Source organism: Vigna angularis, chromosome 6 (assembly GCF_016808095.1).
Source record: "Vigna angularis cultivar LongXiaoDou No.4 chromosome 6, ASM1680809v1, whole genome shotgun sequence".
Taxonomy (NCBI): Eukaryota; Viridiplantae; Streptophyta; class Magnoliopsida; order Fabales; family Fabaceae; genus Vigna; species Vigna angularis.
Genome location: NC_068975.1, coordinates 30,088,109 through 30,104,037, shown reverse-complemented (window position 1 = coordinate 30,104,037; position 15,929 = coordinate 30,088,109). Strand labels below are relative to the sequence as shown.

The 15,929-nt window shown below is 32.2% G+C and overlaps 2 protein-coding genes across 3 annotated transcripts; both read right to left on the bottom strand.

Moving 5' to 3' along the window:
- Positions 1 to 1,161: 1,161 nt before the first annotated feature.
- LOC108343520 (putative E3 ubiquitin-protein ligase LIN) lies at positions 1,162 to 5,549 on the bottom strand. 2 transcript variants are annotated; one of them, XM_017581853.2, is made up of 7 exons: positions 4,352 to 5,549; positions 4,100 to 4,238; positions 3,065 to 4,008; positions 2,821 to 2,965; positions 2,399 to 2,653; positions 1,768 to 2,080; positions 1,162 to 1,480 (listed from the first exon to the last, which is right to left on the bottom strand). In XM_017581853.2, the coding sequence occupies exons 1-7, from the start codon at positions 5,377 to 5,379 to the stop codon at positions 1,350 to 1,352; spliced, it is 2,955 nt and encodes a 984-aa protein (XP_017437342.1). In that variant the 5' UTR covers positions 5,380 to 5,549; the 3' UTR covers positions 1,162 to 1,349. The 2 variants fall into 2 exon arrangements, with proteins under 2 accessions (XP_017437342.1, XP_017437341.1); XM_017581852.2 differs by having other exon boundaries at positions 1,163 to 1,480; positions 2,821 to 2,968; positions 4,352 to 5,548.
- Positions 5,550 to 8,901: 3,352 nt separating this feature from the next.
- On the bottom strand, positions 8,902 to 12,694 carry LOC108343105 (BTB/POZ domain and ankyrin repeat-containing protein NPR1). Its single transcript, XM_017581171.2, has 4 exons — positions 10,763 to 12,694; positions 9,751 to 10,504; positions 9,404 to 9,607; positions 8,902 to 9,308 (listed from the first exon to the last, which is right to left on the bottom strand). The coding sequence occupies exons 1-4, from the start codon at positions 11,309 to 11,311 to the stop codon at positions 9,043 to 9,045; spliced, it is 1,773 nt and encodes a 590-aa protein (XP_017436660.1). The 5' UTR covers positions 11,312 to 12,694; the 3' UTR covers positions 8,902 to 9,042.
- Between the last annotated feature and the right edge of the window lie 3,235 nt (positions 12,695 to 15,929).

Genomic DNA, 15,929 nt, shown 5'->3' with positions numbered 1-15,929 from the left:
GGATCATGCTTGATGCCTCAATAAGAGGATTTATCATATCAGTTTTTTTATCTTTTGCTCCAAAATACTGGTAGAATGAGTAAACTCCTATTGTACTACAGCTACATAGGCACCAATGACATATTTGGTAGTTATCATAGGCTATATAGGTATAGGTTTTCTTACAATTTAGAATGGTCATATCATGTTAGAAGGCCAATTTTTCAGTTTGGAGCTTACGAAAAAAATTAAAGAAATGTTCCCTCCAAATTGGTTTCTTGTAATGAATGATCCAATTACATGTCAAATTATTTGATGCAGTTTGTCTACTATTATTGACAACAAATGGAGATTTTATTTTATTCAGCAGATTCTGTTTATAAGAAGAGATGGATGCTCACCCTGTTGCAGTCTGGAAAAAACAGTTGCACATGAAGAACTGAGTAAGAGATAACTCGTTATCCATGTGTAAACAAATAAAATAAAAATTGAAGTTCCCTCTTTTGTCTTTTATTTCTTCTGTTAACCACGTGAGGGGGTGAATAAAAGACAATGTGGCATTAGTACAAATTTTGTTATCTAGGAACAAACATAAACACTGAGATCCACACCATGCTAAGTAGCATGTCCTAACACTTCTTTTTCGTAGAAGACATGTTCCAATCAAAAGGAAAAGTCTAATTTTTTTCAAATCACACGTCAATTACGAATAAAATCAAATTATAATATATAAGTAAGTACAGTCCTAACCATTATAATTGGATTATACATAAACTTACACTCAGAAGTCCTACGTCAATTAGAGGTAAGATCAATTTAGAGTATATAAATGAGTGCAAACTTCACTTTACAAACTGGTTCTGTGAGGTTGAGTTAGACTTAAAGTTTACTTCTTAACACTTACCCATAAAGATGTTTTCAGAGTTATTTAGAGCTTATCATGTTCATTCATTGAAGTGAGAGGGGTGACACTTTGGATTTTAATCCTTACCTTACAAGTTAATTTTGTGATATTAACTTATATAGTGGTTTTAACTTATGTGAAAACTTCCATTTTAGTTTCTTATTTTTCTCTTGCATAAGTGTTTATGGAGAAAGTTGTCCAAACATGTCCCAAGTGTACTATACTGAAGTCAATTTTAGTCACACTTTTGTGTTACCTTATTATTGAGTAGTATATTTGGCTAAGCAAGCTTCTCAGAAAGTGAAATCATAAGCTATATTGAATAAAGCAGATATTACGTTTCCTTTGATACAAATATTCCCTTTCAAGCTAATCAACTATACAGGACAAGGATTGGTACAATCTCACATATATAATAAAAAAGAAAGAACTTTGGAAGATTCAACAAAATGAAGCTTCTTGCTAATCATTGTCTCAATGGCAAGCTTCTTTTTGAGAAGATCGCGATGAGCTCGTTGGCCGTCCAAGTCACTAGGGAGAGATTTCGGAGATGTGTGAGTGAGTCTTTGTCCAATGATGGTAAATCGGAGACACATCCTGATAGAAAGGACAAATGAGAATAAAGAACATTCAAAAAAGGATATTACATTTTATAATAAGAACCTGTTATGCAGGTATATTCTTGTGAAGTTAACAGCAACAGTTAAAAAGGGTTTTACACCAGTACCATGTAATTGAAAATTTATAGTTTTATGTACTTTTATTTTCATGGAAGAAACCATGATACAAAACATAAAAGTGTGGGAGAAAATGGAGACTGCTAATCCTTTCAGGATCTAAGTTACAGTTTGGTATAGCTTAGGAGATGGTTAAAGTTTTCATACCTGAATATTTGACAAGATAAAGCAATGAATATGATGCTAGCACTCTTTCCTCAACATCTTTACCATAATCCAAGGATTGTAGTAATTGTGGTCTTAAGATTGAGAATACCATTGGTGGCAACATTGTATCTTCGATTAAATCGAGGTAGGTGCTCATCCATGAAATGGTTATGAGACTTGCTCGTGCTAAACATGGGATTCCATTGGCTATGGTATCTGCAAGTGCTGATAGCAAATTCTTATATCCATTGTTGAACAAGACAAGGGCTTTTCTTTTTTGCCAACTTTCTGCTTCTTCCTCTTCCTCCACATTCTAGTAAGTGACACAATCAATCAACAATTTTGATGTGCTAAAAATAGGAACAGTGAGTACTAGAAGCAAGCTCTCATATATGGAACAAAGACAAATAATTTAAATATTGTGCATTGAATGATTGTAGTTTTTACTTTAAGTTTAACGTGTGTAGGCATTTTTATACTGTTAATCAATTAGAAATCAGAGTAGATAAGACGTTTATAGTAATTACTGATTCAAAGATCCTACCATATATATGTATGACATGACAATCTAATTTTTTTATACACTTTTAGTGCATCCTAATTAAACTACAGGCTTTTAACCAAAGTCTACCTTGTGAATTGAATCATAAACCACATTTTCCTTGCCCGGATATGAATCTTCAAAGCAAATTTCTCTGAAACCTGCTTTTTCTAAAAGAGAATTTTCCATTAATGGTTCCCCTGAATGAGAAAAGTGACCTCCTAATAGGTATAGAGCTCGTGCGGATTGCTGTTGCACTCTATCATCACATGTTTGACAATTCAAAGCTGTTACAAGTGCCTGAATTGCTTCTGATCTATATAAGCTTCCCTTGAAAGGATCTTCCTGCAACACAACTGCTATTGCATTTGTGAACTCTTCAAGACATGTAAATCAATCATAGAGAAGTCATAAGTTACCTTGTTGAAAATAATGAAAGTCACAGAACTTAGACCATTGTTCACAACCAATATTTCCATAAAGCACTACTAAGTTGAATGAAAAAGAATTACCATAAGATCAAGCAGCAATAATATTACTGCAACTATAGGGCGTTCTTCAGGTGGAGCCTTCTCAAGGTAGATGAAGAAAACGTGCATTACGTTTATGCCACCCCATCCATCTTTAAGTCCTCTTAAGAAATTTAAAGTCTTTGTTCTTCTGGTATCAAATTTAAGTCCTCTTAACATTTTCAGATAGAAGAAAAAAGGTAAACCAAGAAGAAAAAATCTAGAAAGGTAAGTGATAAGCACATACTTCTCAAGGCAGAGCAACTCGGCCAGCACAGACAAGGCATAGCCACTTGAATTTTGTTTACTTCCAACAACAATGAGTTCAAGTAATGAAGTCTTATTTATGTTGTCAGCTAAGAAACTTCTGCAGCTTCCTTCGGCACGGATGCAACATGAAATTATCATAACAGCATTGTTTCTCTCGTGGACCTCTCCTTCGATCCTTGCCATTAGCAGGGTCAACCCTCCTAGTGAAAGTACTTGCCTGGCATTTTCCAAGTTCTTGTCTTCATCAAAACCAGTAAGAAGTTGGTCCAAAGCATAAAATGCTGCCACTTGAGGACTGCATTGTACTGTGAAGAGGGTCTGCAATTTGTCTCCAAATTCCAGCACTCGAAGGATTAATGGCACCCATTCTGAAGATAGCATCTGCTTTGCCTTTGGTTGTGATAGATAAAGTAGAACTGCAGCCTTTAGAAACAGACTAGTGCTTCTTAGAAGCCTCACAAATATTTCTAGTTGAGGATCAGAGTTCAGTATAATTTGTTTAATTGCACCATTCCTTCCTATTAATTCTGCTAAAATTGATATGATCAATTCAAGAATCTCATCATTAGTTGAGGAAAATAACACCTCAAGCATAGCTTGAACTACTCTAGGCTGTGTCAGTGCTTCTTGAATTAGAGGATCACCAGGAGAGTTCAACCAAGCTTTAGTAATCACACGAATAGCGAATTCACAGTCACTTAGAATATCTGATGAACCTATAGTTGTAATAGCTCCAACAAAGTTTCTTGAAAGAACAGCTGAAGCATTCTTGTGTCTACGGTTGCTGTTGTCAAAGCTTTCCTCTGGTATGAACCTGCAAGAAAGACACTGAAAATAGTCCAATCTCTGCGATGCTGGCCATAATTGAGCTTCATTTTTGCCAAATTGACTTGATCTTCTAACAAATACCCTATCGCCTTTCTTTACAAAGTAAGGAGATTACATCAGAAGTGAAATTCTATAATTTGAATCAGACGGTTTTCATCTACGAATTGAAAGCACAGAAGATAACCTGAACTGAACTGCTTTTGTATTCATCTTCATACAACTTTTCATCAATCTCTAGGCCTGTGGTAATTCTCAACACTCCATTTTGGTCGTCAAGACCAGAAGGTTGCTGCTCTAGTTTGGAGCCGAACACTGTCTTGAATCTGTTAAAGAAAACCATAAACATAAAATCACATACATAGCTACAAATCGCACATAGTTGTTTCTTACAGAAAGATGGTTGTGGTGGTGAATCTAAGACGTTCATATCACTTACAAGTTTTGGTTGATTGAGGAATTTGAAACAAAAGAATCCGAAGACCTTCTTGATAATCTGTAACTTGGCCTTGATGGCAAAGAAACATTAGGAAGAGGTGGTTCACTGGCACCTACTTTAAGCCATTGTTTGTAATACTGAGCAAACAGAATGGTCCCTCTATCAATCTTTTCATTGTAAATTTTGTTGTGAACCTTCGTTTTCCGTTCCTTCTCACCATGAGCTTCGTTTGAAAGGAACTCAAGTCCAGTGTTGTACCAAATTTTGACATGGAGAAGATGGGGAAGAAACAAATGCTCCCAAAGGTCAGGAAGCAAGTAGGTTCGAGCAAAATTCGGAGAATCACAAAACACTTGCAGTAAATGCTTAGAGGAAACCCTGTCATTTTTCTGCAGCTTGTAAGCTACAGCCAGGTATAGTTGAGCACAAGCTGAGAGATGTGAATTTGGCACGCCACAAGTTGAAGCATCCCTGGAAGTTTTAGAATTCGAAGTAGCAACTATGCTTAAAAGCTCAATGGAACTCCTTAACCTTTTGATCATCCTCGCCTGTTCCATTGTTCCTTGACTTTCTACCAATCTATCAATTTTCTTCATACCCAATTCCATGTTCACAAAAACCTCATCACCTGCATCCTTTCTTCTCCTTCTGTCCAAGAGAGAACTACACTTCTCTCGGATTGTTTTCCTGAAAATATCATCTTTCACATATCTTCCTATGTAGCCACTGAGGACAGCAATCACTGCTCCAATGGCAACTTCATCCATCAAGGGTCCTACCCTTCTTGAATCTTCTGACACCAGTGACTTAGAATTTGATCTTTCAGAAGCAGAACCACCCCTCTTGTGTTGAGGAGAAAAAGACACACTTTTTGATGAAATCTTCTCTACCTTGTGCTTGGGTGAAGAAAGACCTTTTGGATCATGACAGATATATGCAGGAAGTGGTTTTTTCTCATGTTGTGAAAGTTTGTGTTTAGGCCTCTCCGGGGTTGGACATTGGGCAGAATATTCTCCAAAGGCAGCCATACGCTGGTGAATGAGAAATGGGTTGAAAGAGAAGTATGAAGCAAGAAGGGCTTCAATGACATTCTTGGAACTCGAACGAAACAAATATATGAAATAAAACAGTGACAGCTAGATTAGCTATAGCAGGAAAGAGGCACAGCAATGAAGACAAGGAAAGGGTTGGATTTGGTGAAAGGTGAATCTTTTAGGCTATATTTTAAATTATAATGTTCTGTTCTATAAAGGCAAACACCCCTTTGGACCAGCTAACTCATCTCAGTGAAACTGTCACCACATATCTAAACAACAGTCACTTGCAATTGCAAATTGCTTTGTTCGTTTAATTACACCATGCACATGATAACTACATCTCTGCCATCGAACAATAGCAATTAACAATTATTATATCATAACAAAAAATACTATTTTAATTCTAAGTTGTTTTTTTCGTTACCAACACAGTTTCCTTTATTTAACTTTGTACATTTATTTTAACAAGCTCTTGTTTTATGCTCTGTTATGAGTGATCTCTATGGCATGTGTCGTTCTGCTGGTTTTTCCCGCAGATAGTGGCTTTAGTTACTGGTTTCTGATGCTTTCTTGTTTGACCTCTATTGGATTTTGTTTTTCCATACAGTCACTTGCTAATTGTATATCTTATTTATAACATGCAGAAAAAGTACTTTTGTGTCAATAAGCGATTAAAACAAAAAACAAAATTGTTGATTTTAATACTACCAAAAAGAACTAATTCTAAAACTATTATTTAGTTCATTGACAACGCAGTACCTTTTTTAAAACTTTTTATATTTGATTGTAAATCAGTTATTACTTTTATATTCTGCTACGAAGCACGGCTGGTGACTGTTCTCGTGGTCCTTCATGCAGATAGTGGCTTTGGTTAATGCTCACTTCTGATACTTCATTGTTTTGTTTGTTTTTGTTTGTTTTTTTCTTAATCCCGTTTAAAAGTGGTCTAAAAAGTATTCATTCAATAATAAATATATATTTTTCTTTTGAAAGACCGTGCAAGTGATTGAGAATTTGAGTGGGATTACTTTGGTAACACTTTTCAACTACAAATTTTCACTTTTTATCACTTTATCAATATCACAGTTAGTCAGCATGTTTCTCTTGTAACATTTATTTTTGGAGTGAAAGGATATGATAAACAATGATTTTTATCATGTGTCACATGTTAAATGAATACTAGTGTTATGTATTAATGTTTTATATTTTATTTTATTTTATTTTTGAAATAAAGAAAAACATACTTATTTTTGTATGTCAAGTCAGTGTACATCGTTTTAACAGATGAAGACAGAATTATTAGGGTTCATATTCCTTTTCGAAGAACATAATCAAAATATAGTGTAAAATAAGTATGTGTAAGAGTTGAGTTCTAAAAAAAATGTTAGACATGCCCAATTGGATGAAGTTTTTAAATTAGATCGTGGTAATTTGAAATAAAATGGTATTTTTCGTAGCTGTTAAAGGGATTGGTTTATTTTGGACATGTTTCATTTGTTTTATTATTTTTAATTTTGTTCAATTTAATCTCAATTTTTATTAATTTTATTTAATTTAATCTATTTTTTTTTTAAATTGGAATCAAATTAAAATTTTATTAAATTTTATATTTTTATTAAATATTTCTTTCATTATTTTTAAATCAACTCAAATCATATTATTAGAATATAATTATTAGATGTTTGATTTTTTTTTCTACATATGAAAAATGGGATTAGAGTTGGTTTAAAAATAATAAATAATTTTTCTTTTTATTTAAAAATAAAATAAAAATTCTTTCCAATTTTGAAAATAAATTATAATTTTATTTATAATTTTAGAAATAAATTAAAATTTTTCTTCTAATTTTAAAAATAATGAATACTTTTTATTTTATTTTTAATATAATAAAGAACTTTCCTTCTAATTTTAAAAATAATGGAGTACTGTCCTTCAAATTTTAAAATAATAAAAATTTTACCTTTTAATTTTAAGAGTAATGAAAAACTTTTCATCTAATTTTAAAATAATAAATAATTTCCTTCTAAAATTAAAATTGTAACTGAATTAAAAAGAGTTAACGAAATTTAGAATGGTATTAAATAAAATTAACGAAAATTAAAAATGAAATGAAAATTGAAACGAAATGAATACTGAAACAAAAGTATTAATAATAATTTTATATGTAACACTCATTTGACACATGATTTTAATATTGTCGCACAAAGTTGATTTAATACATAAACAATTTCTTTTTAATTAAAAAAATTACGAACTAACCAACATTATTAATCTTTCTTTAATAATTTAGATCACGTCATAAAATATAATATCAAATTAAACATAATTTACTAAAATAAAAAATATATTCAATATTAAAAAATTCAACAGAAAAAAATAATATTTAAATCTTAAAAAATAAATATGGCAAGAAAAACGACAGCAGTCTTCATTAGAGATATAACCAGGACTCGCTTTTTTTGACGATTTGTGATGTTTTTCTTCGACCTAGACAAACCAACAATACCTTCATTTAAACTTTGTTCCATTCCCACGTTAACTTCACCTGCCGTTGATGTTCAAACGTAAATGATGTCCATAATTTAGTGTAAATGACTGTATCTTAAATTCGATAAAAAAAAACGTACTGTCAGATCTATTTCACAGTTCATTAGGCGACAAACAAACTAATTAATCTTATTTGCAACAATATAATTACTATTAGTCAAAAGAGTTGTTATATAGACAGGAATTCAACATAAAATTTTATATTAAATAGATTATCTTAATAATGTGTGACTAAATTTTTTGATCCCGAAATCAATTGACCGAGATTTAATTAACGTTAAATCAATAAAATTCAGAAAAAATGTTTTTATAAATTTTATTTATGATAATATAAATAAAAAAAATTGTTATTACAATTTAGAAGCTCAGTGATAATTTTACTTTAAAGAAATTAGTCTCCAACATTCATAAGAAATGTTCTTGTGTAAACAGAAAAAAATATTCTAATTATGAGATGCTAGTGTGCGTGTACAAAATAACAATATTGCTAGCGATGTCTCAATAAAATTAGTAATAATTAAGAAATACAATTTTTTCATTATTGGAGTTATAAGACAAAGTTGGATCAAATAGTAAAAAGAAATTTAGGTTCAACTCTCTCACTAATGAATTATATAAAATTGATTCAGAAAGAAAAAGGGAGAAAAATTAAAAATTCAACTCTTTTATTAACGAAATATTAATAATAATTTTTCGATTATTAATTATGAGAGAATAACAATTAAGATGTTATTAACATAATTTTAATAAAAAGATACTTTTATGAGAGAATTGGATTGTCTTTTGAATATTTATCTAAAAAATTAGACGAACAGTTATAAACATATTCTCAAACGCCAAAAATTTATTAAAGAAAAAATATAAAAAAGATTAACTTATAAAAAGAGAAAACAGCAGTAAAAGAAAAATACAGAATGGCAGACAATCATAAAAATGTTACAATAAATTTCAGCACCATAAAGGATATGAAATTATTTTCAAAAGACATAGACATCACCTTCTTTCAGAATTTTACACAAGAGTTGGTGGGCATGATAAACTTTAGAATTTGCACTATATATATAATATGTATGTGAAAATAAAAAACTGCTATGTATGGTTTTACTGTTACACTTTCCTAGCCCTGTAATGTACAACAGAATCTTTGAGGGAAGATGAAGAGGATGAAGATGAAATGCCAGAGCGGCTAAACTCGGCCTTGTCCTTGCTGAAGGCCTTGTGGACATCGTCTTTCAGCTCCATGAACCGTGTTCTTTTGATTCTCTGCTCTTCTTGAGTACCCTTTTCAAGATAAAACAAGTCAGGTAGATCATCCTCCATGAACTTGTCCAGCACTTCCGAGCAATGAGGGAAGTAGCGCCGCCCCATTTCCACTGCCACCACCACAACATTGAAGAAGAAAACACTGCTTAATTACGACAAACAACAAAAGGAAATCAAAATCTAACTTTATAAAGACTGCAATTACCTGTCTTCATAAGGGCCTCCATTCTAGAAAGAAGTCTTTTATTTTGCACTATGGGAGTCTCATTCAGATCAACCTCCCTCAAGTTGCCATTTTTATTTTTTGAGTTTGATGCAGAGAGACCAGCAAACTCCGATGTTGTCTCAGCGTTGGCAATGTCCATGGCTAGTTTCGCTTCTGAAGGGAAGAAAAGCCTTGCAAATGCCACTGCAGTTGAGAGCAATATTTACTTTTTCATGGTTTGAGCATAAAACATTAGAATCTAAAGCACACACGAACTCCTTTAAGAAAGGATGACGATTTATAGAACACAAGCAACAAGTAAATGAATATCATCCATGACATCGTACCTCTGTTTTCAAGGTATAGTAGTTTCATGTGGAGGTCATCAGCCATGGCATGGGAAGAGATACCGGCCTCTCCAGCCAGTGGATTCCTCCGCATTTCTCTTTCGAGAACATCGATGCATATCCGATCATTGTTTGTTTCTTTCCCCTGTTCTGTTTTCGCATGATAATCCTTTGGCCTCGTCAACCTTCTACAAATACTAACAGCACTCTGACTGTCAAAAGTCACATCTGATGCACAAGCTCCTTTCGTAAGCAGCGATACTATAATAGATGCCTCTTTCCGCATGGCAGCAATATGAAGCACTGTGTAACCTCGAGAATTCCGAAGATTAACGTTAGCCAGTCCCAAACTAAGTACCTCAGAAACAACCTTCGGGTCACAATAGGCTGCAGCATAATGAAGAGCATGAGCTTCGTCTAAAGTAATGTCTGACTCGTTTAAAAGAAGTTTAACAAGCTCAACATCATCGGAGTCCAATGCCCTGTGTATTCTAGTGATTCGTTTCAGAGACAAAGCATCCAAAGCAGATGCATCATTTTCAACGTCTCGCTGAGGGTTGTGGCGCAGCAATTTCACTTTTCCTGAGAGTTCATGCGGAAGCTCTTTGTCAATTGAAATCTGGTCAAGGTCTGATCTGGCCACCCTATCAATACATTGAGTCACAAGCTGACTCGATTGACAATGGAAAGCAACGGTAAGGATTGGAATGACATCTTCCACAAGAGCCTTTCCTATAAAGTTAAGTAGACGACGCTGCAAAATTTAAGGCATTCATTAGTACCTTCATCCTTAAGCTTCAACATACACAATGATGCCAGTGATTAGATGTGAAATGAATTTGATTTCAGAGTAATTTCCCCAATGATTAGATGCCAGGATTAAGGAATGTGCCTAAACAAACCAAGATATATAAATTACAGAGTTCAATTTCATACCCCTTTAGAATCAACAACCGTAATGATTTGTTCAGGATATGAAAGATTATACATTGTCATCAAACATAGAATATACCTGGAAAAGTGATACCAACTCTGGTATTTGAAAAATGGAAGAGGCATACATCAACTCCACAGCAAAGTTAATTGCAGGTCTACAGGCATCATGGGCACATACATTGTCAACACATGTAGACACCTCCATTGGAGAGGGCTTGAGTTTACCAGTATATACATAGCCCAGGAATATGAGGAAGGCTTCATATCCAACCTTGCCATAAGGCAACAAATCACTCATGTTATACTTCAACTTCCCTTCTTTTTCTGATGTCCCCTTCTCTCTCTTGAATAATTCATGGAAAAACTTGCTTCTAGAGGCCAGAATACATCGATGAACACTAACTGGAATTCCTTCTACAATGATGTCAGCATCACTATAATCACAGTCAGATTCAATCAAAAGCTGCTCCAAGTTGGAGCTAAGCTTACTCAAACTGATAACCTCAAGGTTAGGTACAGGGTCAGAGCCGTAAGAAGAGCAAATGTTGTGACTAACTGAGCCATTTGATAAATGGGAAGATGATGTGAAGCTCAAAGAAGATGAGGGTTCGGCTGAATAAGCCATCTGTCAACAACTTGAGAACCTTAATGATCCTGTAGCATATCTTCCACTCTCAACAACCCTGAATTCCCCAGCAGAGACTTCTAAACAGAAACAACCTATAAAAAAGGAAAGTATATATGCCGTGCAAACGGAAAACACTTATCTGTATAAGTGTTAACTACAAAATCTAATGTCACAACTCCAAAGACACATGACATCTGATCCAACCCCTCACAAGATTACTTAACATAAAGAACATCAGCTAAAGAGACTCACTCTATCTCTAGAGAGTCCATACACAGACATGAAAAACAAAAAACACAAATATTTTATATCTCTGCAAGATTTCAGCACCGGGAACGCGCAAAAAGGATCTAAGAACCCCCTTGTTCAAACTTCCAAAGCCACCAAAACAGCATAGCCAAACCAAACGAAACCAAACCCAAAACTGATCCCAAACTGAATAACCGAAATCGGCAAATAACTTCAGTAAAACATCAGAAAAAGAAAAACTTTCGTTTACACTGGGGGAGAGGGTCAAGGAACAGCACCACCCCACAACTCAGTACCGGCATCAGATCAATCCAAATCAGAAAAAGGTTCGAACTTTGATAGCAGAAAGAACATAGAGAGAGGGAGAGAGAAAAAAAAAAGAGAGGGAATCAATCACCGTGCTGTAAGTCAAAGCATCAAATACGAGGAAGGTTCGAAAGGGAAAGAAAGGAGGGGTTAAGGGTGTATGTTAGCAGAGGAAGAAAGAAAGATTCGGAGACGAAAGGACAGCGATAATGTCACGCGGCTGTGAAGGTAAGGTACAGAGCATCCCCGAAGTTTCGTCTTTCGTTGTCAAAAGAAAGAAGAGAGAGAAAAAAAGAAGAAGAAACAGTGTTTTCGGCGTAGATGATTCAAAGCCTTCTCTCGCTTTGCGTTGTGTGTCCACAGAGAGATGAAGTGGTTTGCATGACGCCACAGGTGACGTCACCCTCTCCAGCTTGGGTTTGCTTGCGTTGAATCTGGCGTCAGCACCCTTCTGCACACAACTTTATGCCTTCCCTAACCAATCTTATGCTTTGTAACTGTTACAATTGAATTCCTTTCTTTTTCAACATTTTCTTACCATTCTTTTCTCCCCACAATGATCAATGATTAAAACAAAGAAACTAAATTTACAGAAAAAGTTAAAGACTTTAATAAATAGAGAGGAAATGTAAGAATAATAATGGTAAGGGTATTGCAATAATGGTGTTTGGCCTAAACCTAACGCTTGTTCTATTATGGAATGTGAAAAAGAAGATTACTGAACTTTGCTTTCACATCTTCCCCATTTGGCTGTGCTCAGTCTTGCCTGTGGTGTGAATGATGGAAATAATGCCTTCCGTCTTTGCCGACTCTGTTACATTGGAACTTTATTCTTCTTTTCTAGCCTCTTTAGCTTTCTTTCATTTCTGTTCAGTATAAAGTTGGAGGTTTCATCAACCATTATTGACTCTTTGTTCTTCTTTTTTTCTCCTTTTAAATGAATCAACAAGTAAGTGGAAGTGAAATCAATCAAAAATGAAATACAAAAAAAAAAATAGGGTGCTTTTTTGGATTGTTTTGGAGAAAAACAATGGAGTGTACATAAAATTTCATAAATGTTACTTTATGAAAAAAAATATTATCATAAAATAAAATAAAAATTGATAAACGCATCGAAGAAAAAAAAACTGTTTTTCTCTTCTCTTTTCCTACATATATCCTATCTATGAAGTATACACTTATATGAATGATTTGTTAATAATTTAATGATGAATATTTACTAAATAATGTTAAATTTCAAATTTTTAAATGATTTTAAAAGATAAATTTTAATTCAACTCTATATTGTAAAACTGATTCTTAAAGTAGTGAGATAAATTTATCTTATATTTAACTTTCTTAAACAATCATGTTTACTATATTTCACTTGAAAATTTTCTATTTTATATTATTTTGGACAATCCAGATAATGAAAAACAAACCAAGTGAAGTTTTTTGTCGAATGATTTTGTTTTCATAGTCCAACCACTGAGAAAAAAAAAATGATTTTACTTTGTAGAAGTTGTCTGAATGGATTATAACATTTATGTCTAAACCATACTGTTGATATGGAAATGGTAATTAAGCTAAGTTTTATGAAATGGCAAGTGATGTGAAAATGGAAAGAAGTGATAGGTTCCTTTCACATCAAAACTTGTCATTTCCTTGTGGTGAGTTGAACCTTATTAATGGTATGGTCTGAAGGTCATAACAAAACAATACCTTTTGTCTTTGTCCATTCTGGTGGTGCACATGACCTTTATCCGTTCTCTAGTGAAATTAATTACGTTTTATTATTTTTTTTATTGCAAATTTGGAAGATCAATTAAACCTAGACTATAATAGATTAATATTTTTTTAATAATTTTTTTTATAATAGATTATGAATCAATATTTTATTGATCCATATATTTTAAACGAACCATTCACGACTTATCGTATAAACTGTTGTAAAAATATTATAAAAAAAAATTGTTAAAAAAATATTTTTTTTAATTCCACACCATAGCTCCACGCTTCCTCTATTCGTTGTCTTGTGTTTCGTTTAGTTAACGTTTTTCTGTTACTTTTTTATTTTTTTCTTTATAATAGTTCCCTATTGCAGGAACACTAGTAGGAACGTGACATAGTTGTATTTTCTTTTTCTTTTTTAAATATTATTGTATATTTACGATTTATGTTTGATTCATCCCTTTAACCTTTTTCCTTTTTTATGTTTTCTTTTGTCTTTATTGACGTGATTTTCGCTACTTGTTTAATATATACTCTTATTTCTATGCATTACACCTATAATTGTGTTAGTTGTATTTGTTCGGTTAAAGATTTTATAAATATTAAAGATCCAAAATCATTTATTTTAAGAATTATGTTATGTTTGTAGTTTTATATAAAAATGAAATAGTGTGTGGAAATTAAATGGCAGTAGAGAAAATGGAAAAAATGAAGATGAATTGAAATGGTTAAACTTAAATAGTAGGAATGTAAATTACAATAAGGCAAAACATAAATGGAAAAAAAAATCTAACAAAGTAACTCAAATTGTAACAATCATTGTTGAATTTATCATTTTTTTTCTATCACTGACATTTTGAAAATGTTTAATTTGTAATTGTTATAAGTCTCACAATCTCGGTTAGTGATAAAACTAGTTTAGAGTACATAAGTAAATGAAAATATCACTTTATAAGTTAGTTTTTTTAGATTTAGTTAAACTTTAAATCTATTTTTTTAATATGGTATCAAAATTATGGCTTAGAGTTATCTTAACAAAATTTGTTCTTTGCTTAATTTTCACTCCGTATCGAATCTTTATCAAATCACTCATTAATGTATAATCTCACAAACATATATATACACTGGTGTGAGGAGGTGAGTTGAAAGTCTCACATAACGATAAGATCAGTTTAAAGTATATAAGTGAATACAAACCTTACCAACACAAGTTGTTTAGAGCCTATCCCACATCGTGATAGATACACTTTTTAACATGGTATCAAAATTATGGTTTATAATTTATTTTAGTGAATTTTGTTGTTTGTTAGACATATTGCTCCATTCACTATCAGTCGTTATTGGACCACCAATTAATGTCTATCTCTATGTAAGGGGGTGTGTCGAAAATCCAATATCATAATAAAACTAGTTTAAATATATAAGTGGGTTCAAGTCTTACCTTACACAAACTAATTTTATGAGATAAATACTTAATGTCAACCTCTTAATAGTAATCATTTGTCACTTTTTAAAAAAAATTGAATAACCTATTTATAATTTTTCTCTCTTTTTTCATAGATAAGCCACAATAAAATAAAAGTAAAGTTACATAAATTGTAACAAGTGTTTCAAAAGTGTTCACAATGTATTAGTTATCTCTATTTAGCTTTTTTTTTCAGTAGTTATAATATGATAAAGTCTCTTTTCAATTTTGTCCAACTAACGCTTCTCTCGATGCACTACTTGAATTCTTAATCATTCTTTATTCATTTATATTACAAAATATACATTTTCTATACTTGACATTCTTAATATGAGAAAATATATTTGAAGTCATATATTAATTAAAAATAAAACTAACTGGAACTAATTTAATAAAATTGCGTTAATATTTTTTTTCTTTAAAAAGATGATTTTGTGAATTTATGAAGTAGAAGAAGAAAGAGAAATAATTTGACAAATATTTAAGTACAAATTAAATTCTTATATTAAATATAAATAGATAAAATGAACAACAACAAGAAACGTAAAATTATTGAGTTGAAATTTTAGGTTAGAAGTGAATTTTTCATGTGTCCTTAAAGTAATTGTAATTAGAAGAGTATATTCGTCACGGTTACCTACTCATTAATAGTATATCTTCTACATTGAATAAATATTTAGAAACTCTTGATGTTTATGTGTGTAATGCAAATTATAGTAAATTGTACAATACGTGGGTCCATATTTGGTGACATGTTATCTCTATTATTGGTGTAAGGATGACAGTGTTGTTCGAATTAAATATTCAAACCACATGGTTCTGATTACTTGAATGATATATCAATAAAATGTTATTTTATGGAATATGAAACCATGTTTTTGGACG